General features: G+C 45.4%; 1 protein-coding gene and 1 pseudogene across 2 annotated transcripts in view; both read right to left on the bottom strand.

The window, feature by feature from the left end:
• The window catches only part of NOX5 (NADPH oxidase 5), a 43,336-nt gene extending 23,371 nt beyond the window's left edge, over positions 1-19,965 (bottom strand). For both annotated transcript variants that reach the window (XM_005559914.5, XM_005559915.5), the window contains exons 1-6: positions 19,875-19,965; positions 9,307-9,430; positions 7,284-7,434; positions 3,900-4,110; positions 2,427-2,661; positions 223-376 (exon numbers count right to left, since the gene is read on the bottom strand). In XM_005559914.5, coding sequence (XP_005559971.3) covers positions 223-376; positions 2,427-2,661; positions 3,900-4,110; positions 7,284-7,434; positions 9,307-9,430; positions 19,875-19,924 — 925 coding nt within the window. In that variant the 5' untranslated portion in view covers positions 19,925-19,965. The remainder of the gene's footprint in view (positions 1-222; positions 377-2,426; positions 2,662-3,899; positions 4,111-7,283; positions 7,435-9,306; positions 9,431-19,874) is intronic.
• Positions 10,895-14,117, bottom strand: LOC135971642 (broad substrate specificity ATP-binding cassette transporter ABCG2 pseudogene; annotated as a pseudogene).
• Positions 19,966-20,219: the final 254 nt, after the last annotated feature.

The following is a 20,219-nucleotide window of genomic DNA, read 5'->3' as shown; positions in this document are numbered from 1 at the left end:
ACCGCAAGACCAGCTCTTCCCACTCCACCTTCCCTTTGGAATCCCCACCCTGCATCATCAGATACTAGCACAGGCAGAAACTTTTGACCAGAGCATTGGCTTATCCAAGGCACCCCTTCTCTGCCCTCTGTGCAGGTAGCACACATAGGTCCTGGGTCCCACATCCTGGGCTTGAAGCTGCTCAAGCTTCTCCCTGACCCAACTCTGCCCCAGATCACTCACCAAAGTTCACAATGTGGGCCACGCTGTGCACGAGGGACAGCCCCACCACCACGTAGCCCATAAGCTGGTGGAACTGGATGTTCTGGTCCAGTGGTAGGACTTGAGCCAGCCACGTGGCCCGCAGCCAGGTGAGGCAGCGTCTGAGCATCAGCACCTGGCCAGGCAGAGTGGGAGAGAGTCCTGCCTCACTCTCTGTCTGTCTTGTCCTCTTTTCCCAGCCACCTCCCTGCATCCTCCTGAGCTAGCTGTGCTTTCTGAACAGGACACTCACCAAACTCCCCTGCCCCCATGCCTTGCTGCTTCCCTGGATTCACACCTGGGACCGCTAGAGGAGGGTCTCCAGAATTGCGGTGGGAAGAGAAAGTTACAGAATGTCTATTTGTATTAATTTTTATCTAAACACATGAGAAACATCTATACTTTCACTAATATTTAATACATGGGCCAGGCACAGTGGCTCACTCCACTAATCCCAGCACTTTGGAAGGCTGAGACAGTAGGATCACTGGAGCCTAGGAGTTTGAGACCAGCCTGGGCAACACAGTGAGACCCCTGTCTCTATAGAAAAAAAAAATTGTTTAATTAGCTGGGCACAGTGGCACGCACCTGTAATCCTAGCTACTTAGGGGGCTGAGGCAGGAGGATTGCTTGAGCCCAGGCGTTTGAGGTTACAGCAACCTATGACCACTCTACTGCACTCCAGCCTGGGTGAGAGAGAGAGACCTTGTCTCAAATAAATAAAATATATCTGTTGACTTGGTGTCCTCATTCAGTCCATATGTCAGATGGGCACGTGCCGTGTTAGTTCTCAAGGTGCCTTGCAGGAGGACCAGACTTTCGCAAATGCGGAGTGGTTGACCAGGGTTCTCTCATTACTCATTTGCTTTCAGTATATTTATGTTTGCCAAGGATGTGGACTTGTAGGGCACAATATTTGACTTTACCAAAACTAAGCTAACTACCCCTCACAGGAAGGACAAGTAGCTTTAAAAGTTTCCCAGCAGAGAAACCACAGATCAACAGTTGTGCTAGTAATGCAAGAGCAAATGACCAAGAAAACAAATCACACATCTCCCACTCCTGGAATAAAGTCTTTGTCAGCTCGTTGAGCTGTTAACACAAAACCCACTCTAGGGATGGGTACCCCATTTTGCAAGATGTGATTATTACACATCGTATGTATCAAAACATCCCACGTATCAAACCATCCCATGTACCCCATAAATATCTACAACTACTATGTGCCCACAAAAATTAAAATTATCAATTAAAAATAATAAAAATAAATTTAAAATAAAACCTATAAAACCCACTTGAACGAAAAGCTGATATCCAGAAGCGTATCTGAGCTAGAGATGGGCATCCCTGCTCATCAGTGATTAATCTTCCCCTGTAGTTACATTGTGCCATTAGTCTATTAGCTAATGATAATAGGGCATGCATATAAGCATATGTTTTGTTTTAATGGTAGGAGTTGTGTGATCAAAAACTCTTAGAGGTCAGGTGCGGTGGCTCATGCCTGTAATCTCAGCAGTTTGGGAGGCCGAGGAGGGCGGATCACCTGAGGTCAGGAGTTCGAGACCAGCCTGGCCAAAATGGTGAAACCCCATCTCTACTAAAAATATAAAAATAAGCCGGGCGCAGCGGCGGTCACCTGTAATCCCAGCTACTGGGGAGGCTGAGGCAGGAGAATCACTTGAACCTGGGAGGCAGAGGTTGCAGCGAGCTGAGATTGTGCCATTGCAGCTGGGAGACAAGAGCGAAGCTCCATCTCAAAACAAACAAACAAACAAAAAAAAAAAAAAAAAACACCTCTTAGAGACCTCATCCAGGAGCCAGAGAACCACATTCCAACTCCATGGTCTGGTATTCAAGGCTTCTTACAGGATTTCTTCTTGAAGGCAGACCTGCACTGGGGTCTACCATAGGGGAGTTGTGAAGATCAAATGGAGCCTGCTCAGCACCGTGCCTGGTACATAGTGCACAAAATTGCCACCTATGTTATTATTTACCAACTGTGTGACTGTGGACAAGGTACTGTCCCTCTCTGGGCGGCATCCTCCACCTCTGGGCGTTTGCCCAGCTGATTTCTAAGGTGTCACCATGCCCTGACATTTCAGGTGTCCTCTGTGGGTCGCTCTGTCTAGGAGGAGCCCACTTCAGCTCCTAACATTTTCAGAGCACTGTATGCTGGCAGAGCCTACCGCGATGAAGCTGCAGTCGAAGTTGAGGCACTGGCCGCAGCCCTTGGCCACCATGACGCTGGCGCCGAGGTGACGGTGCGCGCTGGCCGCCAGCGCGAAGAGCAGCACGTGGAGGCCTGCATAGGCGGCCAGGCAGAACAGCTGACTGCGGTGGTTGTGCCAGTAGGCGCGGGTCAGCTGGCGCGGCCGGTGCGGGCGTGGGTGGGGGGCGGGGGCCATCAGCCAGCTGGCAGCGCTGCGAGAGAGAGGCGGGCTCCGCTCAGAGGGGAGCGGTGGGGCGGGGACCACCCATGTCTAAACTTAAAGACCCCCTCCAGCTGTGGCCGACCAAGTCTGGCAAGCAGGCCGGCTTTCTTCACACCAGGAATCAGAGAGGTCAAGTGGCTTGGTCACAGTCGCACAGCTCCGTGGAGTTGAAAGGGGACTCTGGTCTGCCTAATGCCACAACCGTGGCTATTTTTATTACTTCTCTTTACTTTCCAATTTTAAAAGAGGCAATCGAAAAGGATGGAAGAATCTGAGATATGTTTTGGTAAGTAAGCCCCAAGAAAGTTAACACGCAGGTGCCCAGTGCGGGGGCTCACGTCTGTAATCCCAACACTTTGGGAACCCAAGGCGGGCGGATCACCTGAGGTCAGGAGTTCGAGACCAGCCTGGCCAACATGGCGAAACCCCGTCTCTACTAAAAATATAAAAACTAGCCGGGCGTGGTGGCTGGCGCCTGTAATCCCAGCTACTCGGGAGGCTGAGGCAGGAGAATCGCTTGAACCCGGGAGGCGGAGGTTGCAGTGAGCTGAGATCATGCCACTGCACTCCAGCCTGGGCAACAGAGTGAGACTCAGTCTCAGGGGGAAAAAAAAAAAAAGAAGTTAATACACAGGAAGAATGAGCTACAAAACCGGCTCTATTCAGAGCCTGGATTCGGACAGACGGGTCTTGTTGTTACACTCTTATTTTCTCCACAGCACTTATTAATTTCGTGCTTCTCTAGTTTATGTGTTTGTTTATTGGTGTGAATGACCTGTCTCTCCGCCTGTAACGGAGTCCCAGCAGGGTGCAGACCTCATTCACTGCATTATTCAGAACAGTGCCGGGGGCATAGAAGTTGCTTAAACATTTGTTGCATAAATAACTACCTTTGTTAATTATTTGTGTGATCCTAGGCAACTTACTTCAGGCGAAGTAACTTCCTTTTAAAAATGAGTATTGCTATAAAATGCACTGGTATATGCAAAAGTGGTCAGCACACAGTAGGTGCCTCATACCGTGAGTTGATTCTGCAGACACTACAGGAAGTGGAAGCAATGAAGATAGCTGCCCTGCAGGACAATCAAGAGTGGATTAAACTGGGGAGTGGAGGGGCGGGGCGGGGCGGGGCGGGGCGGGGCCGAACCGCGGTGAGTTTCTGCCACACTTCCGACCAGGAGTCTAACGCTGCCGCGGACAGTGCCAATCCCCGAGACCCGGCCGTACCTGATGGTCAGGTTCTCCATGACTCCGGGGAAGCGCTGCAGCTCGTCCCGGAGCTCCTCGAAGGTGATGGCCCCATTGCCGTCCGTGTCGGCCGATTCGAAGAGCGCCAGCGTCAGCTGGTCCAGCTTCTCGTCGGGCAGCGAGATGGCGCTCTCGCGCAGGCACGACTGCAGCACAGTACGCAGCTCATCCGGGTCAATGGAGCCACTGCCTGTCCCGAGTGGGGATGAAGCCGGTGGGAGCCTGCCCCAGCACCCGACGCTGTACCTGCAGACGCCCCCTGCCATGCACACACTGCAAGAAGTGGTGGGCCTCTTCTGTTTACCCACCTCCAGCTTTCTGCCCATCAGCTCTCCTTGAGGGTATAGACCATGCAACTGAAGGACCAAATGCCACCTTCAGCTCAGAAACCTTCCATGGTTCCCGACTGCCTAGCTCAAGAGCAATGGACGCCTCCCCACGGGTGGAGAATCTTTGGCTTCAGTGGATGCCTGTCTCCAGAATCTGTAGCTTCCGAAGTACTACTCAACTTCCAAGACCATCTGCCCAGAAAATGCACCTGCTTACTTAATCTATAAGGGGCTGTGTGCCCACAGCCTCAGTTATCCAAAGGCACACTGTATGTGGGTTAGTGCTGAGGGAGTGTGCCTTGTTCAGCTTGGAGCAAATGCTCTGTTTATCATGTTGTCTTGAGAGGGGCCACAGCTAGGCATTCTAGTCCAGCGGTGTGGCCTTATGTAAACATGGGCGGTTGAAAGTGATGGGATAAGCAAGCCAAATCTACCAACAGAGATGCCATTTTTATTTTATTCTTCCTGAGCAGCAGAGCCCGTGATTAATGATCTCTTGGCCTGCTTTGGATGTGGACACACCCAGTGTGGCATCCTGCTCCTGCCCCTCCTTAACTGTGCAATAGTGGACTCTAAGTCCTCTGCGGTAGTGGACCTCACTTTGCTCATCTCTAAAATGAGAGCAATCATTTTTCCCTCTCAGAACTGGTTCAAGCAAACTAGATGATGGTAAAACACCTAATGCAGTATCTGGAAGACGGAAATTGCATATACATGGAAATTCTCATTAGTGTTGTGACTTCGACCCAAGCCAAAGTCCGTAATCACATTACGATGCAAAATCTATTAGAGTATATTATACCACTCTCCAGTCACACCTCCTGTTCTGCTCTCCTAGTGAAGAGCCATGATGGCAGCAGGTTTCTGGACTCATCCAGAGGACCAGTCTCCCCCTGGCCCCTTCATGGCCTCTTCTATCTGCTTTAATCTCTCTGTTGGCCAATTTCAAATCCAGGGTCCTCCTTCACAGTAATTCTCAAGTACACATTCTCCTTCCTTCTCCCTCTAACCTTTCATTCTACTGACTCTAAGAATATCCCATCCCTGGGTGACAGAAGCCAGCTACCTGTTTCCTGCCCTCCTGCATCAGGGCAGCAAAGTGAACATTGCTGAAGAAAAGCTTTTCAGAAGGCAGGTCCATCCCTGGGAATCCCTTGCTCAACACTCTTTGATGGCTCCCCATTGTGCATAAGTTAACTTACTTAACCTTCCTCTCAACCCCATGAGTATGAAATATTATTATCATAATTCCTATTTGATAAATAAATTGAGGTACAGAGAAGTTAAGCAGCTTGTCTAAGATCATATAATAAGTGATGGAACTGAGATTTGAACTTAGGTAGCTTGTACTTAGAGTCTTAAATACTACACGATGATGCATTATACATATAGTGGAGTATAATGCAGCCACTAAAAATGACACTATTACAGTGAGTTACCACTTCACACCCATTAGGATGGCTATTATCAAAAAGCAGAATAGAAGGCCAAGCACAGTGGCTCACGCCTGTAATCTCAGCACTTTGGGAGGCCAAGGCGGTGGATCACTTGAGGCCAGGAGATAGAGACTAGCCTGGCCAACATGGTGAAACCCTATTTCTATGAAAAATACAAAAATTAGTGGGCATGGTGGCAGGCGCCTGTAGTCCCAGCTACTCAGGAGACTGAGGCTGGAGAATCACTTGAACCTGGGAGGTGGAAGCCGCAATGAGCTGAAATCACGCCATTGCTCTCCAGCCTGGGCGACAAAGTGAGACTCCATCTCAGAAAAAAAAACAAAATGCAGAAAATAAGTGTTAGCAAGAATGTGGAGAACTTGGACCACCTGTACATTACTGGTAGGAATGTAAAATAATGCAGCCATTGTGGAAAACAGTAAAGCAGTTCCTTAAAAACTTAAAAATAGAATTACCATGTCATCAAGCAATTCCCCTTGAAGAATTGAAAGCAGGAACTCAAAGAGATATTTGTGCACCAATGTTCATAGCAGCATTAATCACGATAGTTAATAGGTAGAAACAGCCCAAATGTCCACTAATTAGTGAATGGATAAACAAAATATGGCATATACCTACAATGGAATATTATTCAGCCTTATAAAGGAATAAAATTCTGTCACATGCTATGACACGGATGAAGCTTGAAGATACCATACTAAGTGACATAAGCCAGATACAAAATGACAAATATTGTATAATCCCACTTAGATGAGGTGCCTAGAGAAGTCAGATTCTTGGAGACAGAATGTATGAATAGAATGGTGGTTGCCAGGGACTAGGGGAGGAGGAATGGGGAATCAGTATTCAGTGGGCACAGAGTTTCAATGGAAGGATGAAAAGGTTATGGAGATGGAGGGTGGTGATGGTTGTACAGGAATGTGAATGTATTTAATGCCACTGATCTGTATACTTAAAAATGGTTAAGATGGCAAATTTTACATTATGTATATTTTACCACGATAAAAAACGATACTGTAAAGCAATATATTTTTACATTTCAAAATGTTCATTTTTGTAAGTGAAGAAAGGCAGTATGTATAGTATAATCCCATTTTGTTAAAAAAAAAGGTGTGTGGAGTGTGTATGTGCAACCAGTTAGAAGGCAATATAGCAAAATGTTACAGGTGATTTTTGAGTTCTTTCTTATACCACTCTGTATTGTCTCCAATGTTCAGAGTGAGCTTATACTGTGATGAAAAGGAAAAAACAACAGATTTTTTTTTTTTTTCAAACATAGAAAAGAACAAAAGAAGGTTCTGGCCTCTTGTAAGTTGAATAGAAGGCATTTGTCTCCTGTGCCAGAGCCCCCCTTTTCTCCCCACTGCCCCAGAAAGGGAGGCAGGGATCAGAGAGACTGAGGACTGGGGGAGAGATGAGAGGGAATGAAGTGTCAGCCTCACCTGGAGAAACCAGTCCCAGGCTGGGCTCAGGAGGCCGGGATGGCACCTCCAGGCCTGCCAAGGTGAAATGGCCAGTTCTCACTGAGGCCCCCACTGCTCTCCCCACCGCAGCCCACACCCAGGAAGAGCCCTTACCATCGATGTCATACACCTGGAAGAGGAATTTGAGTTTGTCCATGGGGCTGCCGTGGATGAGCAGGGCCAGTGCCTCCTGCAGCTCCTGGAGGGTGATGGTGCCACTTCTATCGGAGTCAAATAGGGCAAAGAATCGCTCTGCAAAGAAGGACTGTGGGCGAGAAGGGTGGAAGACAGCACAACTGTGGCCGCAGGGCCTGGGCTTTGAATTCGTTCACTATCTCCCTGTGTCTGGGGTGGTGGTGGGGGGCTGCACCATGGGGTGGTGGTGTTCAGGCAGGACTCAGGTGCCTGAACACCCATCGTGATCCGCTCTAGTGGAAGACCTGTTCCGATCCCTGCAGTAAGGATGGGCTTGATTTGGGCTTCAGGCTCCCTTCAGGCACTGGGCTTTGTAATTTGTGTGGGCTCTTTGCCCCCTACATACAATCACCCCCACCAGCCTTTAAATCTCAGCCTCTGGGTGGCCCCTTAACCAACATGGGAAAGGGTCAGACAGAGGGTCCTCCTGCGGGCTCCTTCCAGCCCTGTCTCACCCCACTTGGGGTGAGTGCAAGGGATGAGTGAATCTGGGAAGGACTTACAGATTTCACTGGAAGGTCTGAGTCCTTTCTTTTGCTTGTTCTTAAGGCTGCCTACATTTTATACTTAAGGCTTGTTCTTTTTTTTTTTTTTTTTTTTTTTTGAGACAGAGTCTCGCTCTGTCACCCAGGCTGGAGTGCAGTGGTGCCATATTGGCTCACTGCAAGCTCCGCCTCCTGGGTTCACGCCATTCTCCTGCCTCAGCCTCCCAAGTAGCTGGGACTACAGGCGCCCGCCACCACACCTGCCTAATTTTTTGTATTTTTTAGTAGAGACGGGGTTTCACCGTGTTAGCCAGGATGGTCTCGATCTCCTGACCTCGTGATCCACCCACCTCGGCCTCCCAAAGTGCTGGGATTACAGGCATGAGCTACCACGCCCAGCCAAAGCTTGTTCTGAATCACCAGTTCCCTCATTCATTCACTGAGCAGTCTTGTGCTGTGTAGCCTCTGCCTGCCAGGCCTGGTGTTAGACCCTGGGAGCACAGAAATTAAGAAGACAGGCTTGGATGGGTGTCCCAAAGATGCTGTGTCCTGGGATGCTCCCCTGAAGGCAGGGAGAGGACCCTGTGGAGCTCTAGTGTCTGACTTAATAAAACCATGAGGGGCTCACAAGTATGAGGTATAGGCCGAAGGCTGCTGTGGACTGACAACCTTGCCTTGGCTTTCTTCTTCATCCCAGAATCCCTGGGTAGTACTTTTATCAGTCTCTACCATTCGGAATGCTCTTTGTCTTAAGATGTTTTACACCCTCCCATTTGGATGAGATTATCTCATTAGGCAGAATGGGATTTTTTCCTTTTTCATATTTGCTGTGGGAGGAGGCGTGGCGTTAGAGTTCTGAGTAGTATCCCCAGGACCAGCAGGGGAGGATCCTTCTGATTCAAGCAGGGCATTCAGATGCTCATCGGCTAGTCCCTGTCAAGGTCCAGGCCACTATTCAATGCTAGTCCCGAGGACAGCTGGGAGAGGCTGGCGTTTTAGGTTCAGTCCTCTCTTCTCTGCTGGTGTCTCCTGTGTGTCAGGACATGCAGGCTGTGTGGGGTGGGCAGGGTAGCTGTGGAGCCTGGAGGACTGGGAACAGTGTGCCACGGCAGACAGGGCTTTAATGGGTATAGACCATTGACAAGCTTATCTTGAGAGGAAGCTTAAGTCAGAGCATCCGCTCTGCCCATGAGCCTAGTGGAAATTGTGAGGTTAATCATAATGCTTAAGATTTGACAAGCTACTGACTTCCAACTTCATGTGTTGTTTCGAAGACCCAGGAGGCTATGGCTTCTAAGAGGAATGGGAGGGTGCCAGAAACATCCCGCCAGCCCTGCTACAAGGTGGAGACCTCAGGAACCCCAGGGAGCTCCCTTTCCCTCCTTGTAAGGGCTATGCCCTGAGAACCAGAGCACATAACAATAAATGCAGGGCTTCCGCCTTGGTCCAACACTTGCCTCTTTCACATGCAGAGCTGATTTGAATTCTTGCAAGCTGATCTCCCCATCTTCTCCCGCAATGGTCTTAAACTGCTGAGTCACCCACCGGAGCCACCTGGCATCCTCCTCGGCACTCATGGTGCTGGGAGGCAAAGGAAACAGGTTTATGGGCTTGGGGTGGCCAAAGCTTTATGAGGTCTCATGATGGTCCTAGGGCCTCCGCCTTGCTCTAACTAGGGCCTTAGGCATCTCCGAGTTGAATTGGGTCAATCAGTTCTGGCTGTGGATTGGAGCTTCCTACAGCCGTTTCTCCTCCTCTCTAAGCCTCAGTCTCTTCCTCTTATCCTGAGTTGGCTGGCCCAGGCTTGCTTCTCTTTAGGTTCTGAAATGACAGGGCCTGAGTGAGGTGGACCCACACTGTGGGGATCAGGTCAGAGAGTGGCATGCTGCGACTGCATTAATTAACAGCATGACAACAATGACTTTCCATCTTGCGTTTACACAGATCTTTATGGCTTTCCAAATATTTCCCAACACCACTACTTCCTTTGGTCTCTCTGACAGCCTCGTGGGCTCAGACATTTTGCAGAGAAGAAATAGGCCCAGAGCAATTAAGTAACTTAGCTAAATGTATTCAGCAAGTTAGAGACAGAGACAGAATTCAAATTCAAGTCCAGCATTTTCTTCCATTCTGCCCCACCCAAAGCCTCCACCCTCTGCTTAAATGCTTGTAGTACAAGATGGACCAAGCCAGGATTCAGCCCTCAGGTCTTAACTCTTCAGGCCCAGGTTGTCTTCTATGATGGCACCAGGATATTGGCTGTCTAAAACCCTCACAGGTGGGCTGTCTGTACTGTGATCTGAACAGAGGTGAGTGATGAAATTAGGACACTTCCGTGGCATCAGGACCCAGGAAACCAAAATTGAGGCAGTGAGTGAGGAGTTACAGATTCTTGTTACTGTAAATGTCCGCCTAGGAGAATGGCCTTGTCTATAGCTCAGAAGTGTAACATAACCCTAAATGAGTTAGCTACAGTAATCCTCATTCTTTGTGGATTTTGTATTTGCAAACCTGCCTACTTCCTAAAATTCATGTGTAACCCCTGAATCAGTACTCACAGCCCATCTGTAGTCATCTGTGGACATGCACAGAGCAGTGGAAACTGAGTCACCCACTGGTTTACTCCCCACTGAGGCTGAGCAAGGCAACGATGCATGCTTTCTTGTTTCAGCTCTCAGACAGTAAGTGTCCTTTTCCTGATCTATCTAGTACTACATTTTTCACACTTTTGTGTTTTTTGTTGGTGTTTTCACTGTTTAAAACAGCCCCCAACCATAATGTTGCGGTGCTGTCTAGTATTTCTAAGCGAGCAAAGACTGTACTGTGCAGTATGGAGGAAGTACGTGTCAGGCACAAGTGACAGTGCTATTGGCCATGAGTTCAATGCCAACGAATCAACAATACATATTTTAAAGATGTCTTTAAATAGAAACACACATAGAACAAGGCGACTTATTTGACAAAAATATTGTGCCCTGAGGCTCACATGAACCTAACTCTGTATTTCCTTCTAAGAACAGTGATTCCAAATTCACCAATTCGGTGTTTGAGGTGACTTTATAGAACATGAATGAGAATTGATTTTATTTTTAAAGATTAAATAAATGTTAAAAATAAATGTACCAGTTTTCACATAAGCAACTAGACAAAGAATAAAATACATATCACACAAATGTAAGTACATACTACTAAATATAAAGTCAGAAATTAATGTATTAGAAAATCAAAAAAAAGTCAAAATAATACATTTATTTCAATTATGGAAATGGTTTTACAGATGTATGCATATAATACTTCTCCCTTATCTGTGGGGGATACTTTTTAAGCCCCTTAGTGGATGCCTGAAACTGCAGATAGTAGCAAACCCTATATAGACTATGTGTTTCCTATATAACACATACCTATGATAAAGTTTAATTTGTAAATTAGCTACAGTAAGAAATTAACAATAACTAATAAAATAGAACAATTATAACAATGTACAATATACTGTAATACAAGTTATGTAAATGCGGTCTCTCTCTCTGAAAATATGTGATTTTACTGTACTCACCCTTCTTCTTCTTGAGATCTGTGGATCTGATAACAGAGAGAGCAACTAAGTGACTGAGGGGTGGGCAGCGTGTATAGCGTGGATTCACTGAACCAAGGCGGGACAGAGCAGAAAGGCTCGAGATTTCATCAGGCTACTCAGAATGGCTGCAATTTAAAACCTATGAACTGTTGATTCTAGAATTTTTCATGGGATATTTTTGACGTTGGTTGACCATGGGTAACAAACCATAGAAAGTGAAACTGTGTATAACAGGAGGCTATACTGTCCCTCAATACTCATCAAATTACTCTTTTCCTTTTTCTTTATTTTTTAAAAATCATGGTCTTATTTTTTATGCGAGGACAAATCATAGTAAATTAAAGGGAAATTTAAGAATATTTTAAAAGAAATAACAATTTTAGGTAGGCAAATCAGGAAGATAACCATCATACAAGCCAAGGCTATATGATTCTTCCACAAGCCCCAGGGTAAGACATTGATGCCATGGTTTGTCAAATATTCCTTGTCAGTACACATTGGGTAGCCACAGGTATTGTTTACTATTTCACTGAGTCCTGGGCAGAAGTTTTGTTCCAAAAATTCATCAGGCAGCAAAGCTGTAAAACCAGAATGCTGAAATACTTAAACCATAACAGCCAAGATGCAATGGTTGCGAGATTTACTAACAGACCTGAAAAAACCATCATAAACACAAAAGAGATGGTCATGAGAAGCATTGCTATGGAAACCACACTGACCTGCTGCTATGGCCAGTGCCAAATAAGTCATCATCATGAGGGTAAACATCATGATGAAGAAGGTGTCCACCTTTGTATTTAATCCTAACAAGATTAGGATTATTATACAGCATTATTTTTATAATGCAGGTATCATTACACAGGTAAATATAATACTTGGTAACATCTTGCTGGGTAGTAAATTAGCTAACAGTTTGCCAAAGAAATAAGATGACACTCTGTAGTATCCACTAAGATATCTGTGTATAAAGAGCTTCTCTAGCACAAAGAGAGCTCTATGACCGATATGCTGCTGAAACACTGGCTGGTGGTCAAGAAGAGAACCCTGGCTCTATTCGGGATTTCAGTAGAATCATTTTTTAGCCCAAAGTAAATGGCACCTATAACCAGCCTTAGTATGGTTGTGACAATGACCTGAGCTATGGAGGCTGGGGATTTACCCAGCAAGTTTTTGAATAAATGTATGAAAACACATCTGAGAGAAGGAGGTGGCATAGGTGACCTTGAAAGCTGAGATCTTCTTCTTTTTCTTACCCTCTGAGAGTTGATCTAATTCAGCTTTTGTTTCTCTGTTGAAGGAGGAGTTGACATAAAACTCAGCTAATTTTTCTGTGAGTGGCTTATCTCTCTTAGCAGTCTCCATCGTCTCCATGGCTTCACGGTCTTCTTCCTCTCTGTTTAATACCACAGCAGTGAATCTCCATTAATGACACCCAGGAAGAAGCCTGCAGGGTTATTATTGAACTCATAGTGGTAACCAGTTGACGCAAAGTACCCCAAGGCCTCCTAAGCAGACCCATGGAACATTCCTCTTCCTGAGGCCAATAAGGTGAGGCTATCAAACAACTTGAAGATGGAATATCGAGGCTGATGAATGGGGAGAAGATGATTGTTCATCCCTGCTTAGACATCCTTTTCGGGAACAAAAAGGTCAGCATTTGCTGTGCTTGAGTCCAATCCAGTTGTGGGCTCATCCAAGAACAAGATGAGAGGATCAGTAATAGGCTCCATTCCTATACTAGTCCTTTTTCTTTTTCCTTCTGACACACTGCAGATAAATTGAATTCTAACCTTGAAATCTACTGCTTTATCCAGACCTAACTCTTGAATGACCATATTTATCTATTCATTTTTTTCATGATTCATCACAGTTGTTGGAAGCTGAAGAGCTTCCGAGAACTGTAAATGTTCTCTCACTGTTGGGGTGCTCATCATGACATCATCTTGTGACATGTAACCTGAATTACATTTGAAATTGGTAGGTTGAGGTGCTGTGTTCATCAGAATGTCTCCAGATAATACACGTGGGTCTTTCCTTGAAACTAAGACATCTTATAATGCCTCCACTTGTGGGTCCTAGAATGGCACTGAGGCCAGGTTTCACGATCCCATTGGTATTCAATTGTATTTGTTTCTCAACTGGCTTTTGACCATGTAGAAAGCTGCTCTTCACTTTTTCTCGAAAACAGATGTTATGAAAACACAGCTCTTTCAGTAAATGCTTTCAGGTCTTTGGAGGTCATCTTGGGTAAGCCACTGGTGTTTCTTTGTGACATTGGGATAAAAACTTCGACATTACTGGAAGACATCTGGAGAGTTTCTGCCTTTCTTTCCAGACACACACTCTCAGCGCAAATGGCGTTCACTATTTACTCACTCTGCTTAATAGCGCTTGGGTTTATTCGAAGTTTTCAGTCTCAGGATCCATGTGCTCAGAGGCAGAACATTGACCATCATTTATATAAATATTGAGATGAGTCAGCTGGACTTTCCAAACAAACCCTAAAGAAGCAGCTTCCACTTAATAATGCCACCAAGCATGTGCACTGTGCTTTCTAAATCATGAAGAGCTTTCTCGAATTCTCCCAGGCTCCTTTCCAGTCTGCCTCCTTTCATGTCAAAGTATCCATTTTAAATATGCAGATTACGGTACATCAATTATGCCTCAATATAGTGAAAAACAAGTTGGTTCTTTGAAAAAACTAAGAAGAAAAGCATGATTAAGGATAAAAAAGAACAAAACCTCCAAATATACATTAATATTGAGAAAGGCAATAGAACTACAGATAAGGAAAGGGCTACTGAACTATAAGAATACTGTGTGCAAATGTTTGGTGGATTTAGAGAAATGGATTAGCTCCCAAAGAAGGTAACAATCAGAACGGACCAATAATTATTTAAGAATTCAAAATGGCAATTAGGCCAGGTGCGGTGGCTCACGCCTGTAATCCCAGCACTTTGGGAGGCCGGGGCAGGCAGATCACGAGGTCAAGAGATCAAGACCATCCTGGCCAACATGGTGAAACCCTGTCTCTACTAAAAATACAAAAATTAGCTGGGCATGGTGGCACACGCCTGTAGTCCCAGCTACTTGGGAGGCTGAGGCAGGAGAATCACTTGAACCCGGGAGGCAGAGGTTGCAGTGAGTTGAGATCGCAGATGCTGTCTCAAAAAAAAAAAAGAGAGAATTCAAAAGGGCAGTTAAATGCCAACCATTGAAAATAACGTCAGGACCAGCTTGTTTTTAGAGCCGAGTTCTATCTAATCTTCAAAGAATGATAAACCCAATGGTAAACCATCTTAGATCATAGAAAGAGATAATAAGATTCCCAATTCATTTTACAAAGCAAGCATTACCCATTTCCAATGAAAAGAGCATACGAAAAGGAAATTCTGTACAAGTTTAACTTATACAAAGCTTTAAGTAAAATACAACCGAATTAAATCTAGAAGTTTACTTAAAAAAAAAACAGCCTTAGTTTAGTTAGTTAGAACCTAATTCGTTAGTTAGAATTACTTAGTTTAGTAATGTAAGGATGGGTCATTATCAAGACACCTATCAACATAATTTTTGATGTCAACAAATTAAAGAAGAAAAATAGTTTTTATCATGTCAATAAATGCTAAGGAAGCACCTGATAAAGTTCAACATTCATTCTTATTAAAACTATAAGAAAAATGGGATGAAATTACCTAAACATAGCATGGATGTTTACAAACTAGTAATTTTTTCTCTTGTTCTATGATATTTGCAATGTTTATTTAGTTTCTCTAGTTTAATGCATTAAATTCAATCTCCAAATACTAGGTATTAGTGATGGCTAGTTTCTGGGCTCAAGGGAAATAGACCAAAATCATTGATCTATATCTATCTATATTTATATGCATATAAAAATGAATATCTATATCTATATTCATATTTATTTACATCTTTACTATCTACCTTATTAGCCAAAACAGTTACAAATGGAAATTTTTAAAAATCATATTGATAATTGTTATTAAAAGTTGGATAATTAAATAAATGCTTTTGGCAAAATGTCTACATAGAAGAAAACAATTAGATAACTACTGTATATTATCTTATTTACATTTTCTGATCAAATTATAAATACCTAAATGTAAAAATAAATAAGATAATGAGAATTAGCAGAAATTATAGGAAGTTGTATCATCTTTAAGTAGGGGCACAAGATGGGAATCCCAAAAACATTAAGGAAAATGATCTGTAGATCTGTAGATGTAAAAATTAATTTCTGCATGATAGAAGACAATCAATTCAAAAGACAATAGGCTGAAGGAAAATCTTCGCAATAAGCATGATGGAATGGGCACACCCGTTATAAAATAATAACAGCTGAAAGGGCAACAATAACAGTTAATGCTTTTATTAGGTATTGATAAATTGAGCTGTGTTAGTGTTCTTTTAACATAGAAGTCCTGTAAGTTTAATAGAAACAAAAACAAACAAACAGAAACCACCGATGGAAAGTAGCAAAAGACATAAAAGGACAATTCATAAGAGAGAACTTATATTGGTTGATAAACATTTGAAAAGATGGTCAATTCACTTCTCATGCCTGGGGAAATGGGATTTATAACAATTATATCTTTTGTAGTTGGGGGAAGAGCTATCAGAATGACAAAAATTCAAAAGATTGGTAATATCCAATACACATAGTGCTGGTGAGAACATGAATTGTACAATCTTTCAGGGAGTTCAATTTTTAGGAATGTATCCTACAAAAATAAAAGTGTTATTACATAATGGCCCGTATCCATCATCCACCCCCTGTGTACTAGATTGCCATTTGAAACAGCTAAGACCGCCCAAGTTGTCTATAATAGTTGTGAATCGATTTGAATAAATACAGTAGCACTGTGTGGAAGGGAATCGTCAGGCTGTCAGCACTGGGCCTTAAAGAGGCAAGACTGGAGGGGAGAAAGAGGATTTCAGTTCCGTGTTGCTTTAAGCCTCAGTATGATTGATCTGATGGTATCCATGAGTATATACCATTCTTGTGATAATCTTTGAAAACTCTTATTTTCAGATAATTATGGATTCACAAACAGGTATGAGGAATAATTCCTTTATTCCTTTATTCCATTTCTCTCAATTGTAATATCTCACAAAATTGTAGTACAATATCACAAAGAGGACATTGACATTGACAGAGTCAAGATGCAGAACTTCCCACCACTACAAGACTCTCTCAAGTTGCCGGTTCACAGCCATACCCACATCCCTCCCCGTCCCCTTCCATGGAGAGTGGGCAGTGGGCAAAGTCCTGACTCTCCACTGGGCCTCCTCTGACCGTCCCAGTCAGGAGAAGGAGGGGGTACCTCGTTACTGCCAGGTACGACAATTAAAAAGCAAGCAAGGCTGGGGTTGGTGGCCCACACCTGCAATTCTAACACATTGGGAGGCTGAGGCAGGAGGACTGCTTGAATTAAGGAGTTTGAGACCAGCCTGCACAACATAGTGAGACCTCATCTCTACAAAAACTAAAAAAATTAGCCAGGCATGGTAGCATGCACCTGTGATCCCAGCTACTCTAGAGGCTGGGGTGGGAGGATGGCTTGAGCCTAGAAGGTCGAAGCTATAGTGAACTTTAGTCGCACCACTGCACTCCAACCTGGGCAACAGAAAACCCATCCCTAATAAAATAAAATAAAATAAAATAAAAAGCAAGCAAACAAAAAATCCCTCTCCATCCCCTGACCTTTAATCCTGTTCCACCAGTGAGCTCTGGCCCCGGATATGGCTTCCCAGGGCAGCTTCTCCAAAAGGTGATACCAAGGGTGTTACTGGCCTCTTATCCCCCAGCAAATTAATACCTCAGTAAAACAAACATTTTACACGGCAGAACCTCACCCCAGAACACACCTGTGAGGCAAGTGGCTCAACAGGTACAGCCCACTGATCAGATGAGAACCCGCCCTCCCAAGCGCGGTTCCCAGCTTCAAGGGTCCAGTAACGCAAAAGAGTCTTGTGGGGGTGGGGGTGGTCTTCACTTGGTGGGAGAGGTGCACTGTCAGCCTCTCCCTAGGTTGTGTTCCAGCATAACTGTAATTCCCTATCAGAGCAGCGTTTTCTAGGTTAAAATAAGGGGTTATGGAGACCAAGGTTTCATCATTCAGGTAAAGCCTCCAGGCAGCAGGCTTCAAAGACAATAGAGTGTAAATGTTTCTTATCAGACTTACAGAGTCTGTTCTATCAGTAATTCCACAAGGGAAGATGTGTAATGGTCCCTCCTTCCCATTACGGCCTGAACTAGTTTTTCAGGCTAACTTTGGAATGCCCTTTGCTAAGACGATGGGTCCGTTCAGATGGCTGAGGGGCTTGGATTTTTATTTTTGGTTTACAAATATATGTTTTAGTGCGTGTATGGATGTGTGTGTATATATATGCATCTATCATATAGGCTTTAGTGTGTGTATGGATGTGTGTATATATATATGCATATATCACATATGCTTTAGTGTGTGTATGTGCATGCATGCTTCAGTTTCCTCATTTATTAAAAGTGTTAGTGATAGCTCACCTTGCAGAGTTGTGACGGTCATAGGACGTCTGTCTAGCACCTGCCGATTAGGTACGTACACCTTTCTCTTCTCTTTTTCATGCCTATTAACTCACTTCACTTTCCAAGTCAGCAAGTCCTATATGGATTCCCATTTCCCAGAGGGAGCACAGAGAGATGCCCTCCCAGGGCCCCTGCATTGACTTAGGGCAGAGCCAGGCTTAGGTCCCAGGCTTCAGACTCCTCAGGTTCTTCTTGCAGATCACCTGTCCAGGTCCTCACTCTCTCCTCGCCTATAAACTTGTGGTCCTAGTGAGTTACTGGAGCTGCAGGCAGCAAGGAGGGTGCTCCAGGCAGCCCCTGCTAGAGGCCAGTCCAAAGCCCCCAGGGCCCAACTCACTGTGGAGGAGGGGGATGAGATGGGGCATTGAGAGAACCTGTAGCTAGAAGTGTTAAGGGCCAGGGCAATGCCCCCGCCCAGCCTCCCACGGAGATAGGCCAGCTCCTGCAAGCTCCCAGGCAGGGATTCCAGGCCCTCCAGTGTTCCAGGCACTTTCCTGAGTTTATTGGCCTCTTCTGTCTTTGGTGCAGCCCAGTGAGGTAGGTATTATTCCTGTCCCTGTGTACTAGAAGCAGCCCACAGCTGGAAGGGAGCTTCCCACCAGAACTTCTCATCCCTCGTGGCTTCAACATGAGCCAAGGAGCCTCTTTTAAGAGCTTCCCAGGTTTTTTCACACCCGCCCCAGAGAACCACTGTCCCGGGCCCAGCCCCACACACTTCTTCCCACCCGCCACCCAGCAATGACTCTGCTTCAACCTTCACTGAGGGGACGCTCACTGCCTGTGCAGAAACCAAGCTTTGAGTGCCTGCTTCTCATGTTCCTGAGCTGAAGCCGGCTTCCCATCACTGCTGCCCAAGACATTCACGCTTCCCACTGACTTCTAGCCACCTTTTAGTGGTTTCAAGACAGCCCTCCGCAGCCCAAAAGGGCATTCACCTAACAACTAGCGGTTCCCAAACTGCAATATGTTCTTGCCAGAAACATGAGAGCTTGTAAGTATGTGCATTCTGACCCACCAACCTTGGGGTGGGGCCCAGGAATCTGGACATTTCACCTGCACCCCAGATCTTGTGACCCACGCATGGGTGACCCACCCATGCACCTGGAGAAATGCTGCCCTGGGGGTTAAACACCCTCCACCTTCTTCACCTCTCAGAACCCTCGGGAAGGCATTCCACAAAGCATTCTGGAGAATTCTGGAAAAAGGGCTGCACGCAAGTGCTAACCCAGGGAGGGCAGGGAGGAGGTATCTGCCGTTCACCTCCCACTTCTCAGAAATAAGATCAGTGTGGTGAGCTTGTGAGAGGGGAGAGGTAACTCTGGGAAGGGACTGAGAAGAGACTGGGACAGCCAGAGTGATGTAGATGGTGAGGGAATAGGGAGGGAAGGAAGGTAACACTGTAGGTAGCAGGAAGGAGCTAGGAATCTTCAGATTTCAGAGCTCAAGGGGAACAATGTGCTCACCAGAGGCCAGAATTTACCCTAGGAGACCAGGATTTTAGGTCCAGCCTTGCTTTGCACCAGCTGAATGACCAGCCCACAAGCATCTCTCCAACAAAGGGCTATGACGACTAAATGAGATGCTGTTTGGAAAAGTGCAATTGGAAAGCATTGTACAAATGCTGTATATTGCTATTACACTGACTTGGCCAGTTCTTTATTTTACAGATGAGAAAACAGGCCCAGAGAGGGCTGGTGACTTATCCAAGATTGCCCAGTTTGCTAGTAGCAAGGCAAGAATAGATCTCAGATCTTCTGACTTCTGCCCAAGGCAGACACAGTCACCTTTTATAGATCCCACAAAGGCAAATAATCCCACCTTTCCCTTGTCCCTGGCATGGAAAGCTGGACAAATGAGCCACTCACCCTCTACAGCCTTCAGGGCCTATCTGGGCTGGGTCTCCAGACGTGTTCATCTTCTCCTGTCTTCTAGATCACAGGTCCCAGAAAGACTGCTGTCCATAGAGCTGCCGGCACTGTGTAGCCACCCCCCTAACTCCTCCTCTTCCTGACGCCTGAAGACCTGCTCACACCCACAGTCCCTCATAAGACTGGTGGCTGAGTTGGTCTAGAAAAATCCCAACCAGGAAGCATGGAATGCAGTGGGGCAAGAGTTTTATTCGGAAGGATGAGCTGTCTTCCATCTGGCCCAGTATCTTCTCTTTCCTTTCCTCAAAAATACTATGATGAAGCTAGGTTATCTAGGAATAT

The sequence above is a fragment of the Macaca fascicularis genome, chromosome 7 (assembly GCF_037993035.2).
Source record: "Macaca fascicularis isolate 582-1 chromosome 7, T2T-MFA8v1.1".
NCBI classification, from domain to species: domain Eukaryota; kingdom Metazoa; phylum Chordata; class Mammalia; order Primates; family Cercopithecidae; genus Macaca; species Macaca fascicularis.
Note: the sequence above shows the minus strand (reverse complement) of the source record. Positions and strands in the feature narration are given on the sequence as shown.